Source organism: Chelmon rostratus, chromosome 5 (assembly GCF_017976325.1).
Source record: "Chelmon rostratus isolate fCheRos1 chromosome 5, fCheRos1.pri, whole genome shotgun sequence".
Taxonomy (NCBI): domain Eukaryota; kingdom Metazoa; phylum Chordata; class Actinopteri; order Chaetodontiformes; family Chaetodontidae; genus Chelmon; species Chelmon rostratus.
This window is the reverse complement of record NC_055662.1, coordinates 23,837,058-23,855,217: the sequence shown is the minus strand read 5'-3', so window position 1 is coordinate 23,855,217 and position 18,160 is coordinate 23,837,058. Positions and strand designations below refer to the sequence as shown.

General features: G+C 38.8%; 2 protein-coding genes across 2 annotated transcripts; both read left to right on the top strand.

The window, feature by feature from the left end:
• The first annotated feature begins 5,989 nt into the window (after nucleotides 1-5,989).
• LOC121606762 (arrestin domain-containing protein 3-like) lies at nucleotides 5,990-11,288 on the top strand. Its single transcript, XM_041937294.1, has 6 exons — nucleotides 5,990-6,386; nucleotides 6,862-6,919; nucleotides 7,717-7,864; nucleotides 8,777-8,873; nucleotides 9,636-9,892; nucleotides 10,094-11,288. The coding sequence occupies exons 1-6, from the start codon at nucleotides 6,131-6,133 to the stop codon at nucleotides 10,712-10,714; spliced, it is 1,437 nt and encodes a 478-aa protein (XP_041793228.1). The 5' UTR covers nucleotides 5,990-6,130; the 3' UTR covers nucleotides 10,715-11,288.
• Nucleotides 11,289-11,952: 664 nt separating this feature from the next.
• LOC121607077 (arrestin domain-containing protein 3-like) lies at nucleotides 11,953-16,442 on the top strand. Its single transcript, XM_041937749.1, has 6 exons — nucleotides 11,953-12,296; nucleotides 12,872-12,929; nucleotides 13,024-13,171; nucleotides 14,261-14,357; nucleotides 14,627-14,883; nucleotides 15,190-16,442. The coding sequence occupies exons 1-6, from the start codon at nucleotides 12,041-12,043 to the stop codon at nucleotides 15,580-15,582; spliced, it is 1,209 nt and encodes a 402-aa protein (XP_041793683.1). The 5' UTR covers nucleotides 11,953-12,040; the 3' UTR covers nucleotides 15,583-16,442.
• The last annotated feature ends 1,718 nt before the right edge of the window (nucleotides 16,443-18,160 follow it).

Below are 18,160 nucleotides of genomic sequence, written 5' to 3'. Positions count from 1 at the left end.
TAGGGTCATAATCCGTCACTATATGTATATGAAAGATGTGGCACCAAATACAGCATAATGAAAAATAGTGGAAATGTTTCAATTCAAAATAGCTTTTTACAAATGCCGCTCTTCCAGTCAGCATTAAGCTTGCATCAAACCAATCTGAAGTTCCCAGCCTTATTTGTAATGAACTGTTGATCTGATGCAGATCACCAATATTTCCCTCAACATGTTTATTTACAATCTGCCCTCTGTGCTAATTAGAATGTGACCCTGCACACACATGCAAACACACATGGAATCTGGGTGTATGTGCGGAAATACACAGACGCACGCACGCGCACACACAAACACACACACATTCATACACACACCCCACAGCAACATTACCAGCACAATTCCATCCGACTGATATTGGAATTTTCCGAAAGAGCAAACCAATAGATAACCTATTACAAAACTATAAGAGATCAATAGCTAATTTCTTTGCATTGATTACCACTTGGACATTTAACATGCGCCCTGTGGCCACAATGTGTGTTCCGCAAGCTTAGATCCCCATTGGCCCTCATGAGTATTAAAATTATCGATTCAGACAGAGGACTAAAAATGTCAAGCTGTTCATTAATCTTAATAAAGACTGGACTTGACCAAGGCACCCTTTTTCCCAATGCAGGGATACAACCTATCCAACTAGGAGCACACACACGGCATAGATTAATGAGCTTCTACTGAGTGCTGTGATTTAAGTCTTTGCCATTAATAGATCAATTACAAAAGAACAAGTCTTTTATAATAGTGCTTACTTTTACCTAGTGTGCAGCTCAACACATGTTAAAAATGTATACTGACCATTCAATAGTAGTTATTGATACATTTCAGAGAAAGTTTAAAAAAACAAGCCGCATTGTACTAATGAGGTCTAAGTGTGATATGAAACCGCATCTGCTCTTATGCTACAGATGGCCTGCTGCAGTCCACAGTGGACACATGTTATCAGGCGCTGCCTAACAGCCAGTTTCATCTGTTTAATGTAGATGAGTTTCAAAGCACGCAGGGCTGTCCTTAGCTTAATGAGGGCCCTAAGCTGGATTTGATTTGCTCACTTTTCTTACTTTTAATTACTTTCATATTTCTGCCACACTTACTCATATGTTCCCTGCTCACAAGTGATTGGCAGTTAAGCTGCTGCCATGATATTCACTAAACAGGGAGACACATACCAGATTATTCTGAAATAAACACAATTACAAAATGGCTCTTCTGGCTCATTTTTCAGTAAACAAAAATCACTCACTCCTTGACTGAATTCTGTGCATCTGAAAAAAACTCAAAGCTTTATGACAAAGCCACATCAGGCAGAATTAAAAAGCTCTGTATTCTGATAGGGATTGTATTAAAAACATCCCGAAGTCTGTAGAAAAAAAGAGTAATCACGGGTAGTGAGTAACAGCGTAGTCTATTACACATGACAATGGGTTGCACCACTTGGAGATTCATTTTCTTGCTGTCCTGGACAAATGTTTTACATAAGCATTTTGTGCCCATTTTCCACATGACATCTCTGCATATGTTATGGTGCTTGCTTACTTAGCTTGAGATTCGTTTTTCACACTGTTCCCCAGGTAGATACTAGTCTTATGTTTTAAATTTTACAAGCTCGGCCTCATTCTTAGAATGGGTATTTTGCAGTAAAATATTTGGAAAACTGATTGCTGGAGTTCATGAAATATAATCATCTTTCAATCAGGTCATGCCAACAGAAACATGATACGTATCAAAACCAAAGATGGTAAGTAAATTATTCAGAAAAAAAGATACATAGACATGTATGACTGACAAAGAACAATCTTGGACTTGAGGCCAATAAGTTACAAAATAAGTAAAATCTTTGTAGCACCACAACATATTTTCTGGTAAAAAGTTAATTTTTTTTCTCCAATAAAAAAATGAGCTGGATACTAGGAATCTTACTGCAATAACCAATATATTACCATACAATAAAAGTTTAAAGATCATAAAGAGCAGTGTTCTTCGGTTTGTAATTCTGCATGCCGAGCATAAACAACATCAAAGACAGAAATGGTAGAAACACGCTTAGAAGCACACAGCTATCAGGAACTAACCTGTGCCAATATTACAGGACAAGAATTCCTTTTCTTCGTTTACTCTTTGGTTGTTGGTCCCTTTGTTTTCTCGCATTAGTTGCATTTGGTCGTCTAGTGGCCCTGGCTTCATTTCCCTCCCCTCCTCCCTCTCTGCATTCACCACATTGGCAGGGTAACTGTCTCCATAGCACCGTCTGTTGACAGAACACCAGCTGATTGAGATTGGGTTTTATTTCCTAAACCATGGCAAACTTTGAAAGCAACAACAGGTACTTTAGCATGAACACTGTGATGATCATTTCAGTATGACTGAGTTGCGTTTAAAACTTTAGTACAGACAGTGAACAGAAGAATGAGTTTGTGGACTCCAATATGCTTGAAAGTGATGAGGTCACTAGAGCAGTCCAGTCCAATGTAATTAAAACTGGAAACTTTTTTTTTTCTGAAAGCTCCTTTAAAGATTTTGTTCTTGATGCCATGCAATGTGCACTCCCAATTCTCTACTAACGTGAACTTCGCATTAACAACTTAATGGCATGGTTCAGGCACATGAATATTAACACTTTTTTTTTTTAGCTGGGAAAATCTGTTGATGTCTGACACATTTAAATTCCTCAGGTCATAATGTCTGGTGGAAATAAACCTTGAGCTAGATGTGAAGGTATTCTAGCCTTACACACAGCTGAAGTGTGTTTTATTATGATAAATTTATCCTTTCTGTAAATGGAGTGGTGCTTTGGCAAAAGCGCTATAGCTCTAGTTTCTGGTTTAATAAAACAGATCTTACTCTTTAGCAAAGAAATAATAAATTATGGAAAGGATCTGTAGTGATCCTTTCCATAATATTGCCAGACTGAATAACAATCTGAGCCTGTCGGTGCAAAAACAAATACTTTTAGCGGACATACTTCGACAGTGCATAAAAGGCCAGAGGGATTACATTGCAGCCCCTTTTGCAGCTTCCGTCTCTAGCACTCTTCCTAATTACTAGAAATACTTGAAAATAGTCGTTTCCAGTAGTAACTTGGACACAAAAACATAGGAAAATAAGGTCCATACTATGTGATTGGAATTTCTCCCATTTGTCAGGGACACTGAAATCGTCTTGGACACATGGACCAGCACTAACTGGAGCTCAATGTCACTTTCACTGATTGATGATAAAATGTAGGTCAAGATGAAACAAGCGAATAATTCAGTAATACGGTATAAGACATTATTTCATTTGTTTATTCTGTAATGTGTAGGTATGTAGATCTTTTACAAGACATTTCTATGTTGGATTGGTTTGCCTTCTTACAGACACAATGTGTCCAGATATTCAGTGGTTCGAACCTCAGTAGGGTTTTTTTTTTTTGGAAGGAAGGCATATCCAAACACCATTTTTCAGCCCAGGAGGTTGTCAGACAGTTGGTGGTTTGGTTTGTCGGGTCAAAAACTTTCTGGTATTACAGATAAAACCACGCACTGAAGCACAGCCTAGACAGCCTGATTTCATGAACATGTTGGACTTGCATAAAGTTAAGGAATCTTGATAATGCACATTCATATACAGTGACTGATCCATTATTCTCCTTCACATCTTTTCTTGACCTCATGAGATTTTCCATCAAATTCAGGAAAAAGTGTTTATAAGAGAACATAGTACGTGATTTTCAACTCCATCCCATGCACACGAAGAGGAAATTACACAAATGTGCAACATCAGATGTCCATTAAACCACCAATATGGAATGTCACAGCAAGCTAAACTTCACAAATACGTGGACTACTCCACGCACAATTAAAAAACAAATGTCTTAAGTTTGATTACCTTTTTTTGTTTTCCAAAATATTTCTGGAGCCATTTCATAACATAGCCCTGATGGCTAAAACACAACAACATTTCACAAAACACAACATTTCAGAAAAAAACAAGGCATTTAACAAAACACAGCGACGTTTAACAAAACAAAATGTCACAAAACACAACATTTGACAAAACCGTATGCTTTCTGTCTGGTCGAAGTATACCTGATTTTATAACTTAACAGAGACTCTCCCCAGTTTGGCCATTTTCACCATACCTGGGAGCGCGAGCCCCTCAGTTTTTGAATGCTAGGTGACATGACTAAGCTAATACTTTCCGACCTCCGTGTTCATAGACACTTCAACCCACTGTAGACTAAAAATTCCATCACGCCATACAATCACAGACTTTTAACCAAATTTAAATTCAACGTATTCAAACCACAAACTCGGCAGGGCAAACAAACACTACATTGGCGATTAACCCTGTTTTTTTCCAGAAAGTTCACATAAACGTTAGCTAGCTAGGTTGTCAAAGAAGCAGTACAAAGATAGTGTCGGAATTTGTGAGTGGAAACAGGCACGTTAAATGATATTATTAGTGAATAATAGAGCAGGTTAATAAGACTTACACAGTCCGAAGGTACGTACATTTGGAGACGCGGAGCTCCGCTGCTTGGCGGGCCGCCAAAATGGCTAACCACTTGACCGAGGCGTCGGACATGCGCAATAGAAGGTCCCCCGCCCACCTAATTTCAGTACACAATAATAATAATAATTATAATAATAATAATAGTAATAACAATAGAGAACATTCATTTTGCGCTATTATATGTACTTATGTCCGGTTATAAATTTAGGAATTTCAGAGAAGTCAATATAATCGTTCATGAACATTTAGCTGATACAAGTAGGTCAGTAATTGATACCCTGATCCACAGAATAATCAAAGGAGAAGAAAACGGACAAATCAAAATTGGGAGTTGTCATGGTGCTACTGATAAATAAAATTAACGGCTCTTTGTTAAAATTTCACCATGGCTGGATGGTCAACAGTTGTACAATCGCACCTACTTGTAAGTTGCACATTACTTGAAAGTAGTTCCTGTTCTTATTTTGCATGCCCTTCTGTGTCCACCTTTTTCAGCTGCTGGAACTGCAAATTTCTCCCTGGAGATTAATAAAGTATCTATCTATCTATCTATCTATCTATCTATCTATCTATCTATCTATCTACTTAACCGCAACTTAATATAACTACTTTTTTAACGTTTGAAGCACGACTTCCGGAACCGGCGCAAGCCTTCAGAGTAAAAGCAAGAAGTTGTAATTATGTTGTGACTGATGTATTATTGTTGGCCAGTCACAGCGGTAGTTTTTGTACCATTTGTCTTGGGATGGGATAGATTATATGTCAACATTCCCTAGCCATGTACATATGTAGACATATCATTCATGTACTTGTGTGGTGTCTAATAATCTCTATGCGCACTATTCTTACTGATTAAATTATTTGCAGTAAGTATTCTCACACATTCCTGACACTCTCTCTGCTTGTGAATTGAATTATTCACCTAAATAACAAATTAAATAACTTTTTTTTAAAACTGATCTTTTATTCTGAAGGCCAGATGCCCATATCGGAAGTCTGTAGTTCACATGAACGTATCTTTGGTGACAGCGGTTCCAAACAAGTAACTCTGTGTCTCTGCGGTGCAAGAACCATCTACTAGTTGATGCACCCTCGAATCGGTTTGGTGTAGTCACCAAAACTGCTTGGTTAGGTTCAGAAAAGATCTGAGTGTGTGTCGTGTAGTGAAGTGGGTGTGCTGTGCAGATTACAGATACAGCGTTCTCGCTCCAGATAACTTTCCCCACAGTTTAATCATCTGAGCGCACAGAGTTTAACAGTCTGCGCCCCCTGCGCGTATGAGCTTCCCATCACTATGTTTTTCGTATGATTGACCTCCAGGGGGCTCCATGCCATTATTTTTGAACGCTCCCAGTGCGCTTTTGTGCAGAGTGGTCTAGTTTCCTGTGAGCCCCCGGTTTGTCCTCTGCTCATTGGACGGCAGTGGAGTTATTGAAACAAACACAGGGCGTGTCCAGTCCAACGATACAAGCGCTTCTGGTGCCATTTTAGCGGAACAGGAGACAGTGGGAGCGATTGGAAGTGATCCCGGTGGAGCAAACCAACTGTTTTTATTAATTTCACCGATAAAGCGATAATTTATTTGCGACCCTTTACTACAATGCCTTCAATCAAAAGCTTGACGATGACTTGCGACGGGCTGAATGACTACGGCACGGTTTCGGAAGGGGACACTCTCACTGGCAAAGTCACAGTGGTCTTAATAAAGGAGTGCGCAGTTGAAAGCTTCTTTGTCAAAGCGAAGGGAGACGCAAGTGTGCGCTGGTCGAAGAAGAGCGGCGATCGCACCTACACGTACTCTGCACACAAGAGATATTTCAAAGTGAAGCATTTCCTAATCCCGGAGGAGTCGAGGGGTAGGCGCCTGTGTCCTGTTACTTCTGCATGCCTTAGCCTGTTCCCTTAACACTAACATGGTGTGACTGTCAGTGCACGATCAGTCAGCGATGTTAAGATATTCTCAGCCAATACTTACCACAATATAAAAAGTAGTTAAATCTGATGATATGTTCAGGAATATGAATGAATTATAGCTGCTCGAGTTGGAGCTAATTTCTACTATTTAAAGTATTAGTTTGTTCCATGACATACCATAACTGACTTGCAGCTGTTGTTGTTGCTGTGTGTTGAAATGAACTGCAGTGGAGTAGAATTCAATAATAATACTTAGTGCAGCAATTCTCTTCAAATTGTACTGAAGTGTTGTGCTTGAGTAGAAGTACTTTGTTACTCTCCACTAGTGCGTTCATTACTATTTACTGTAACTTAGTAATAGCTAGTGATGGCAGTAGCCTACTGTCAGTAATTACATCAAAATATTTTCCCTTTCAGAAACTGTAATTCAGCCAGGAACCCATGTCTATGAATTCAGCATGAGGATACCACAAGGGTAATTGTACAGTAGCACAATTTACCAAAACATAATGTTTGCACTTTTATTTATTTTATTTTTTATTTTATTTATCCCAAGACTGGGAAATTATTCTTTGCATTTAACCACCACCTGCTTACCCTGCTCACCCACCACATGTGGGCTGCAATCAAGCGCCCGGGGAGCATATTGGGGGGTTAAATGCCTTGCTCAAGGGTACATCAGCCAGCTAATGGAGGGGGAGGGAATACTCCACCACACCCAGATTTTCTGCCAGTCCGGTGGGGGAATCGAACACAGCTGCCCCCAAGCCCCCATTGTCATTGATAAGCAGAGGCAAACAGCCTACTCCTGCACATTCTACAAACTGATGTTAATTCAGTTCAGACGACATGACATAGTGTAACACACACACATAACACACTGCACACTGCACTTTGTCCACCTTCACCTCCACCTTCACCTGCACCTTCTGTGTACTTAACATTGAAGCACACACGCTTAACTAAGTTGTCAGCTATTTGCACTCAGTATATACATTTTAGTATATTTCAGATGCTGTTGGTATATTTTATTGTTTATTGTCTTAGTATATTTTCATTTCTGGTATATTTTTATTGCATTTACGCATATTTTTACTGCATGTTAGTTTATTTTATTCTAGTATCTTTATTTTATTTTATTATCTTTCTTATTATCTTGTTTCTAACACGGGGGTTGCAATGCAAATTTCATTGACATATTTTGCTCAATGACAATAAAGGCAATCTTGAATCTTGAATCTTGAACATTAATCTGCTGGTTCTCCATTACAGAAGCATGCCTTCGACCTACAGGGGGTCTCATGGAAAGATTGTCTACAAGCTGGAAGCCAAGCTGTCTAGGAGCTGGAGGGCAGACCGGACGGCAGAAAAGGAGCTACAGTTTGTCTCCAAGTCCCTTCCAAACCTTCATTCTCTGATGGTAAGTCAAATATTGAGCAGGGATACACATATCTAGGATTTGTCGCTTGACAGAAACTACATCCACTTCATCAGTGGTATAGTTTGTGGAAATTTTGTAATGTACGAGGAAGGCTGGGAAAGTTGTGGAGTGTTCCAAAAACACCTGTTTGGAACATTCCACAGGTAAACAGGTTGATTGGTAACAGGTGATAGTGTCATGATTGGGTATGAAAGGCTCAGTCGTTCACAAGTGGTGGAGCGAGGTTCACCACTTTGTGAATGTGATGGTAAATTACTATTTCTCTTGTGCCTAGAAAGTTTATTATAATGTGCCTTTCTATGCTCCCTGTATATCATGCACTTTCACGTAGCACAGCATGTTGCATCATGCACTTCTAATGGTACAAACAACTCCTTATATGGTCACATAGTTTTTAAAATCATAACTGTGCACCCTAGCTATACCCCAGACACCTATCCATAAAACCCACACACACCTGTTGCTTGGTTTCCTCTTTTGTCGAATAGCCTGGTTACATACGCCAATCACATTTGATATGACTGCATCTTGTTTCCTATTGCTCTATGTCTGATCCATACTCGAGTATGACTCTGTATTTGCTCTCAAAGCCTTTTATTAAATTTTCTCAAAGACACATTTTTGTCATAATTTTTCATTCTTTCACTTAAGACCTTCATTTCCACCACAGTGAACACATGATTGAATATAAAGGATATTACTTCACGGGCTCAGGAACACTTCACGAAACCATTGCTGGTAAACATAGTTGGTTTCCGATTGATTGTGTTCTGTTTTTATTTACATTTTACGTAACGTCCCACCTTTTTTGGAATCTGGGTTGTGTTTGAATAATGTGCTGTATTGTTTTAATGATGGAAGTAATTGTTCTTCCTTTTCATTGAATTCCAGTCACAGCAAATGGGTTCAACAGACAAAGAGATGGGGTTTTTCTCAAAAGGAAAAGTGCACATGGATGTCGTCGTTGACCGGACAGCTTATGCCCCAGGTAGTAAAATTCCTCTTCAAACATGGTAGGTTCCAGTCATGGAGGGAAATATTCGTCTGAAGGCAGATACTGAAAAACATTTTTTGTCATGTGATGGTCGTCACAGATAAAATAGACAAAATAGCAAACTGTTTTAATAAAACATGCAGTAATGCTATTGACACTGAAGTTCATGAACCGTCTTAATCTGGCTTGTTGAGAAATTGAATGCACTGTACAGTCCTTTTTGAAAATAGGCATTCTGACATGTCATTGCAGGAGAAGCACGTGCAACTAATAACATTAGTAAAAAAAAAAAAAAATCATTTAGATGTGTTCATTTAAGTCCTTTGGTGTTGTGCATGCTGGCTTACACCTGTGCTCTTGACAGGTTGAATGTCTGCCATGAACATGGTCTGCTGTCAGTGATGGTTTTAATAAGGCATGAGAAAAAGAGTTGATGGAAATGTTGGTGAAATTCTAGGGGGTTCAGGGTGTTGCCTGACATTTTTTATGATAAAAGTCATTAAACAGAAAAGGCCATAATTGATCATAGTCACTGTGTTGTTTATGGACTTTGGAGATACAATAGCATTTTCAAATAACATGCATGGAGTTTGTGGGGTTTAGATTTCAACCACTCATGTAGCACAAGTAAGTTTTGCCTCACAGAAACAATAATAAACTGTCTTTGTGTGATACTCATTCTGGAGCAGACTTATGTGGCACTTAAATTTGAATAGATGCAAAATAATCCAAAATGTTACGTTGTTCTTCTTATAGGTGACACCTTGACAATTGTTGCAAAAGTCAACAATTCTTCTTCTAGTGAGATGACCCCCAAATTCAGTCTAATCCGGGAAGTGGTGTACCGTGCCGAAGGCAATGTCAAACATGAGAACAGCGTTATCCAGAAAGTGTCTGAACACTGTATTAAACCCAAAACACAGAGGGAGGTCAAGTGTGACTTGCGCATTCCTCGTGATCTGACTCAGACGATCCACAACTGCGACCTTATCTCAGTGCAATACCATTTAAAGGTATGTAACAACGAAGAAGTGATTATTAATCATAGTCTATTTACAAAGCTACTTCTGAACTGATGATATAATTTCTAAAACTGTTGACCCATAAATGTAGATAAAGACTTTCCAGATTTGTTGTGACTGTCAGATACTCTTTTGCTATTCTACTTTAAAAGCAATGCATCATGTGCTAATGAAGCAGTCATTTTTTCTCAGGCGTACCTGGACATCAGCTTTGCTTTTGATCCAGAGATCATGTTCCCCGTGTTCATTTGTCCACCTGAGTTAGTCCCTGGCCTTCAGCCTGGTGTGGCTGCCGGTCCCTACCCAGTGTGGGCCGCTGGGCACCCAAGCAACACGGACTTCCCTTCCCCTGCAGGGGCTATGGGTCCCTACCCAGCGGGGGCTTTTGGTGGTCCAAGCAACAGGAGCTTCCCTCCTCCTGCAGTGGCTGCAGGTCCCTATCCTTATGGACAGCCAGGAGCCCACAGTTATTCAGCGCCACCACCTGCATACCCTGCTCACCCACCACATGTGAGCGAGGGCTACAAAAAGCCAGTGCCACAGCAGCCTCCTCTGTATGGAGATCCCTTTACATCTCCATCTTCTGTGCTTCACCCTCCACCTTCTGCGCCATCCTTTCACCCACCCCCAAGTGCCCCAGACATCCACCCGCCCCCTTTTTCTCACGTAGCCCCCACTGCTCCTACGTACAACCCGCTTCCTTCTGCACCAATGATGAACACAGACTTCCTGTCTCAATCAGATGAAGCACCTCCAGCATATTCCCTCCTTTTCCCACCTTCTAATACTGAAAACTCTAAAGACAAATTATAGAATGTATGCTAAAATACTAAATGCTACTGAAATGAAATCCAGTTGCCTAAATTGTGTCTTTAATGCCTTATTAACGTTGTTAAATGTGTGAATTTAAAATGAAAAAGCCATTATATGCAATCTTTAGTCTTTGCCTGTCAATACTTCTTTACATTATACTTTGTATACTTCTGAACAAAAATAGACCTTTTGCATTGTATATTGCAGTTGCAGATATAGCTGTTTTCTGGTAGCTAATTGGCTTTGTCCAGCTGATGTATCTGTACAGCTGTACTGTATCAAGAAAAAAGTCTTTTTATATATTTTTTTTAATAAAAGCAATCAACTAAGAGGCCAAATATATATATAGATATTCTCCATATATTTGAAATCTGTTCTTTGTGTAGTCTGAGTTTAACATGAGACAACTACTTCTATTTCATTATTCAATACTTTGCAAACAGGATTTGTTTTACTCTGAAATTGCCATTTCCTCTGACCTGAACACCTGAATAAAGAATTGTCAGGTAAAATGTCTCTGTGACTCTTTAAGTGTGAGTGAGAACACTTTGGTTAATTATTGACTCCTGTCACGTTTTAATTTCTAGGCAAATAATCTCATTCCAATCTCATAAATACATGGAAATTTTACTTACATTTTTTCCTGTTCTCCAGTAAAATAGCCTAACATTTAATAAATTTTATACTGTACAATGCTTATAGACTTGTAAGATTTGAATGTAGCACTGTGTTTTTGCACAACTGTTATTTATAACATGTGCTCATACCCAGTACATCTTGTGCATTGTGACACAATCTTTACTGTGTTGTACATTTTTTTCTACTGTGCAATAGTACGAACAGTGTATTTATGATCCACATTGGACTCAAGTGCAATTCAATACTTTATTAGGCAACAGTATTTTTCTCATGTGCAATTCAAAATCTGCAACAGTCTTCTTATAATCTTCTACATAATGTACATATATATATAGTTAATGCCCGTCTTTTTGCCTCTCTTTTTATACTTTTCTGGCTGTAACCTATATTTCAATCTAATTTCCCCGATGTGGGATTAATAAATCTTTTTGTCACCCTTTTAATTGCGCAAACGTGAATCGCCTTTTGCTGTTATGATGAGTGAATTGCTTTAAAGTACTGCTTGACATGAGCCAAATATTTGATGTTTGCTTTTGTTCTCAGTCGCCGGGGCGGAGCCGGATATTGTGTGTGTAGCCAGCAGATTGTCAACATCACTCTGATGGTCCACAGGACTGAGAAGCCGACGCCTCACACTGCGCAGCCGCAAGTGGGAAAATTAGAGCGCACTTGGCCCGTACAGCTAAAATGTCTCCGATAAAGGACTTCACTCTGTTTTATGAAGTTCTCAACGAAGAGGACACGTTTTCTGAGGGAGATACGGTTACAGGCGCAGTCACTTTCACTTTGTCAAGAGAAACCAGAGTGAAGAACCTGGTCGTCAAAGTGAAAGGGGACGCGCGCGCGCACTGGTCCGAAGGAAGTGGAGATAACAAACACTCTTACAGTGCGCACAGGAGATACTTCAAAATCAAAGAATCCTTACTGGGAGAAAACACTGAAGGTAGGCCAGAGAGATGTATTGGCCTCTGATCTGCTTGCTCGTCCTCAGAATTTCCATCATTTTCAGTTTTTTTTTCATCAGTTTCATAAGATGGAGTGTAACATCAGAACGGACTTCCTTGTAAATGACATGTAGTTATATTACACCCCGTTACTTTAAATATTGGTACCTGAAGATCTTAGCACTGTCTGATTGTCAGGTAATTGATTTTATTGAGTTGTCCAAAACCATTATGTCTTCATACAGGCCTACGCTTTTGAAAAAAATATACAAATCTGGCAAGTGCTTCCTTCTAGTGTTGACAACAACAGAAAAGTATGCACAGAAAGCACCTGAAATGCATTTTGAATGAATGTTATCTACTTGTATGGTCCAGTTTTATACATCTTATAATAAACAGAAGTACTGTACATACACACGTTGATTTATGCGTGTGGGCTTCCCAGATACATGAATCTCACAATTTCATGGTGCACATAATGCAAAATTCATTAATCAAGCTCAGTTACTAAAGGCTCTGCCATTTATTTGTAAGGTATCTACAGGAAGTTTTAATGATTCTCACTTCATTGCAGGCACTGTACTTCCCCAAGGAGTCCATTGCTTTAAATTCAGCCTTACAATCCCACAGGGGTAGGTGGGAATTTCTACCGTCTACTGAAGCATTAGTCCTGTATCATTATTTACTTTCATAAGTGCATGGTGGTGGACCGGTTGTGTCTTTCAGGCAGATGCCATCGTCCTTTAAGGGGTTTCATGGAGAGATTGCCTACATGCTTGAAGCAAAGATGTCCAGGAGCTGGCGTTGGCCTTCTAGAGTACAACAAGAGCTCAATTTTGTGTCGAGGTTCATCCCACTCCATGACCATGTAATGGTACGTGGGACATTTCAATGATACATGCTATGAATATAATCTTCTTCTGTAACACTTAAACTGGAAAATATTTGAAATAAGAAGTTACATGACTAAAAAGACAGTTGTCTCAAATTGAAAGAATGGACTAGAGTGGGTTGAGGGAATGTCAACGATAAAAAGTTGAGTGTGAGCGTAACAGCTGAACAGTTTTATACAGAATGTGTCTGAACATGAAGCCCAGCATGGAGAAAATGCTAACATAACAGTGTAGCATTCTCATGGGACAGGTTGAAGAGGCAGGCACAGTAATCTGATTTCTGCAATGCAAGACACAATACGGAACCACAAACGGTTGTTTGAAAAACAGGAAATGGAGGGGATTCAGATGAAAGGAGTGAAGCGGATCGTTTGGCTCAGGGTAGTCATACGAACTGACTACTTCTTCTCCCAAACAACTCTTTATGCAGTACCACTTCTGGCTTTGCTAATTCAGCCACATTTGGAATGTATTGACCTGTGATTGGTGTATCACTTTAACACTTTACTGCCGTGATTGTTACATTTAAATACTGTAAAAACATCAAAACTACTACCCATGTCTATTGAACATTTTATTTATATTGAACAACGTATGTTTTGCATGTTGGCAACAAGTGCATCATACAAATGTTTCACCATGCTGGGGTCTTAATGTTATTACCAAAGTGAGACGATTCTGGATAATATTTAAGAAATACTTAATAGGATCAGCCCATTATTCTGCTTTGTATGAATTTATAAGGGGGAAAAAAAGAAAAGAGATATCAGCTTTCAGACGGAAGATGACTCCCATCATTCAAGGAGCGGGCTAAAAGAGCTGACTCGGCCACTAGAGCGAAGACGGAGTTGAAAGTGCAAGAGAGAGTATTATTCAACACCGTGGTCAGAGCAGATCTGAAAACTGAAACTGATTTATGGGATGTTACAGAGTCTACTTTTTATGGTCTTAACCTGGACAGCAATGGCTTCATTCAAAGGTTAACAGCCAGACAACAGTGTTTTCTCCTGGACTGACTATGAGGCAATGAGCTGATAAGAAATAATGTGTGTTTCTATAATTTGTTCTAGTGTCCCCACTCTGGTTCAGTGGAGAAAAAAGTTGGGATTTTCTCCAAAGGACAGGTCCAAATGTCTGCTACTGTTGACAAGAAGGTTTACTCTCCAGGTAAAGTCACTCTGATTTACAAGGAATATTACCAAGACATCAAAAGCAGTGTATTGTCAGATGATAGCATATATTTACCGCTTTGCACATTTCATTACTAGATCAGATGGAGGTTGTTCAGATGCTAATGTTAGCATTCCTCTCAGGCTTTTCTTTTGCATGGATATGCTTTATTAACTATTTTAAAGCACTTACATACAGTCTGTGCACATGTACTGTATATTTTTTGTTATGTGTGGTGACATTATTCCGGATGTCGTTTTTGACAGGCGATACTTTATCTGTTGTTGCTAAAATCTGCAACTCCTCCTCCAAAAAAATGAAGCCCAAGATCAGTTTACAGCAGAAAATAGAGTACCGCGCCAGTGGCTCCACTAAAAGCACTGACCAAAGTCTGTGCAAGATGGTTGGGGAAACAGTCGCACTGAATGCAGAGGAAACTGTCTCCTGCCAAATGAAGGTTCCTGACGATGTCACCTACACCATCCTCAATTGTGAAATCATCTCAGTTGACTATTACCTCAAGGTATGTAATGATGTAATAGTGATACAATGTTACATCAGCTAAGAGATAAATGAATTGCTTTTGTTTGGAAGTGTCGAGTAATTGTAGCACAGACAATTCTTGTCTTAAATCACACTTAAAAAAACAACATAACAGCACAACAGTTTATAACAATACAGTATATGGTGCTGTATACACATTTACAGTATAAAAACATACATGATCATGTTTATCTGTTGGACAGCACAATCAGCTTAATTAATAATTGAGTGGCTGTTTAAATCAAATAATTTTGGATGTAGAGATATTTTATTTTTTGCTTCCCAGGTGTATTTGGACATCAGTTTTGCCTTTGACCCAGAGGTGGTGTTTCCATTATTCATTGTTCCCTCTCGCATTGGGGCCCCAAGTTGCAGCGACTTCCCTGCTCCTGCTGTCCCTACTGGACCTTATCCTGTGCCTGCAGGTCCAGCTGCTTACGGATACCCAGCATCAGATCCCACTCAACATGCAAACACAGCAAGTGGTTATAATAATCAGTGGCCACAACCAGTCGCTCCATACGCTTTCCCACCAGCAGCTTTCCCACCCCCTGCAGTGCAGCACCCACCCCCTACTGCTCCACCTCTGTTTCAAGAGGAAGAGCCTCCAGCCTATATGTCCCTTTTCCCACCTTCTCATGGCACTTTTGGCAGCACTGAGTCAGATCACAAAATCTGAGCTTCAAAAAGAAAACAAACTGACCTCATGATTCAAATGACAAGATACATGTTAAATAACATAGAGCTGTGTATCAGACTATAATCTCTATTAAAACCAGGTAAATCTGGAGAATCCCCTTCGGACTTAAGATCTATAAGTTTAATTAATTGTGATGCTAAATATTAACTAAACTTATAAACAGTAGGTAAGCAAAGGTTTTACCAGATCTGATACATACATATGAATCAAACAGTTAATTAAAGTAGGCACAATATAGATTTATCAGTGATGCTGTTGATGCTGAAAAAGCACTTAATCCTCATGAGTGGCCTTTCTTGTTTAAAGTCTTGAGAGATTATAGATTTTGTAAAATTATTATATAAATATCTTATAAGAGAAAACAGAGTTGTTACAGACCACAAGCTAAATAAATCATGTAAAGCCAAACAATGTGGAAGTCCATCGCAATGTTGCACTAAACAAAAGACAGTCTCAGTCCAAATTCATTCATTCAGTCGTTCCATACATTAGCTCCTGTGTGGAGAAATCCACATTTTATACTACAGGAAAGAGCTATCAGAGCTGATTACACAGACCAACCAAAATGCTGTTTATAAACTCACATACTCTTAAATTTAGAGACTTGGTGGACTTAATTAATGCATAAAGTAAAAAAGTCTGTTTCCAGAGGTTGTTTCAAATTCAAGTGAGTAAGTGTGAACTAAGAGGAATTTGCACATTTAATGAATGTAAGGCTTCGATTCAATTCAATTCAATTTATTTATTTGTATAGCGCCAAATCACAACCGAAGTTGTCTCAGGACAATTTACATATAGAGCAGGTACAGACCAAGCTCTTTAGCTACAGAAACCCAACAATTCCCGCACAAGCAAGCACTTGGCGACAGTGGCGAGGAAAAACTTCCTTTTAGGAGGCAGAAACCTGGAGCAGAACCAGGCTCTTTGTGGGCAGCCATCTGCTTCGACCGGTTGGGTGAGAGAGAGAGACAGAGAGAGAAGAGAGAGAGAGAGACAGAGAGAGTGAGAGGGAGACAGATGTTCGGGTTTGGACAGAAATCACAGTTTTGACAGCTGTAAAATAATAGATTAGATTAGACCAGACACCTTTTCGGCCAGTATGAATTTGATTTGATGTGATCTGTCATTTATTATTATTATTATTTACTTAAATGTGTATTTGATTTGAGCCTAAGTTGAAAATATCCACATTAAGCTAAACTGGGAAATTTACAGTAGAGTGGGATAATAGACAGGGTTGCCACTTTCCAGACTCCTGCAATAGAACCACTTGCAAAGACAATCAGACAATATTCAAAAGTTACAGGTGTCAGTATCAGATATTTAGGGAGATAAGTTACAATAAGTGACAGCAAGCAACAAGAACATTTTATTTTGTTACTCAATAATATGACATCTGACTTAAATGGATGAATCATCCGATAAACACTGCAGGAAAGATTAATTTTTAAAATGACCTCTTTACGGAACAACAGAATGTATTCTGTACAAGAGATAACATTAATAAAACTGCATTTTGGGACTGCAGCACAACTCAGAGCATTTAGTTTGATATATGAGGTTGAAATTTCATATTGCATCAATTTGCATATTTCAAGATACGTTACAGGATACAGCGAGGTATCCGTGGAGTTGGATTATTCTTTCTCAACAGTTGTATTAAAGAAACACTAAAGAAGTGTGTCATTATTTGAACAGGAGAAGACTATAGCCATTAAAAGAACAGCAGTTTTAAATCAAAGAAGTGTTACATCCACTGAGTACTTGACAGACGTGTTTTTTATACTTAAATCTCTTTTTGGTTTTTGTTTGTTTTGTGTTCTTTGTATTTGTTGTTGTTTTTTTTATTAAATGGTAGGACGGGTGGACAGTAGTGCCGCCTATAGGATGTAACAACTGGGTGGTCCGGACCCAAAGAATCGTATTGTTGTTTAAATTTCAGGTGGTGAATGTACGCGTGTGAGTTGGGAGTATGCCAAAGACAGGAATCTGTGTATTGGAGTTGTATGATGCATATGAACATATTTCATTGAAGTTGATCAGACGTGTAGATACTGAGGTTGAGCTTGTTGGTATGGTGTGGACATAGTGTGTGTTCTGTTTTGTTTCCTGTCTTGTTGAAACTCCACTCCACGCCTCCACTTGCACTGCTGCACTTCTTTCAAAATGGTGTATTTTGTATTGTTATATTAATATATATAATAATTATACTCTATTGCACTCTGTTTTAAACATTATTTGTATTATTATTATTGGTTTGTGGGTTTTGTTTATTATCTTATGTTATGCATTCTAAGTATTCTATTTTGTATCTTATTTTTGCTGTTATTGTGAAGTGGGTTTTACTTCCAGTCTTATTTTATATTAATTATTGAATTCCTATTCAGCTGCATTTCTTCTGTGAAAGGTACTATACAAATGAAGTGTCTTATTATTGTTGCTGCTGTTATTGTTTTGGTTTGTTTTTTGTGACTTTGTATTTGATGTGGGAAACATATCGTAGACATGGAGAAATATGAATAAAATCTCATAAAAAGGACTTGAAATACTGACAGGT

Bases quoted from the DNA above. Each gene is read 5' to 3' on its own strand.
- LOC121606762 (XM_041937294.1), top strand. From the start codon at position 6,131: ATGCCTTCAATCAAAAGCTTGACGATGACTTGCGACGGGCTGAATGAC. The intron at 6,920-7,716 runs GTAATTGTACAG...TCTCCATTACAG, and splicing joins AGCATGAGGATACCACAAGG to AAGCATGCCTTCGACCTACA. The intron at 7,865-8,776 runs GTAAGTCAAATA...ATTGAATTCCAG, and splicing joins CAAACCTTCATTCTCTGATG to TCACAGCAAATGGGTTCAAC.
- LOC121607077 (XM_041937749.1), top strand. From the start codon at position 12,041: ATGTCTCCGATAAAGGACTTCACTCTGTTTTATGAAGTTCTCAACGAA. The intron at 13,172-14,260 runs GTACGTGGGACA...AATTTGTTCTAG, and splicing joins CACTCCATGACCATGTAATG to TGTCCCCACTCTGGTTCAGT. The intron at 14,358-14,626 runs GTAAAGTCACTC...CGTTTTTGACAG, and splicing joins CAAGAAGGTTTACTCTCCAG to GCGATACTTTATCTGTTGTT.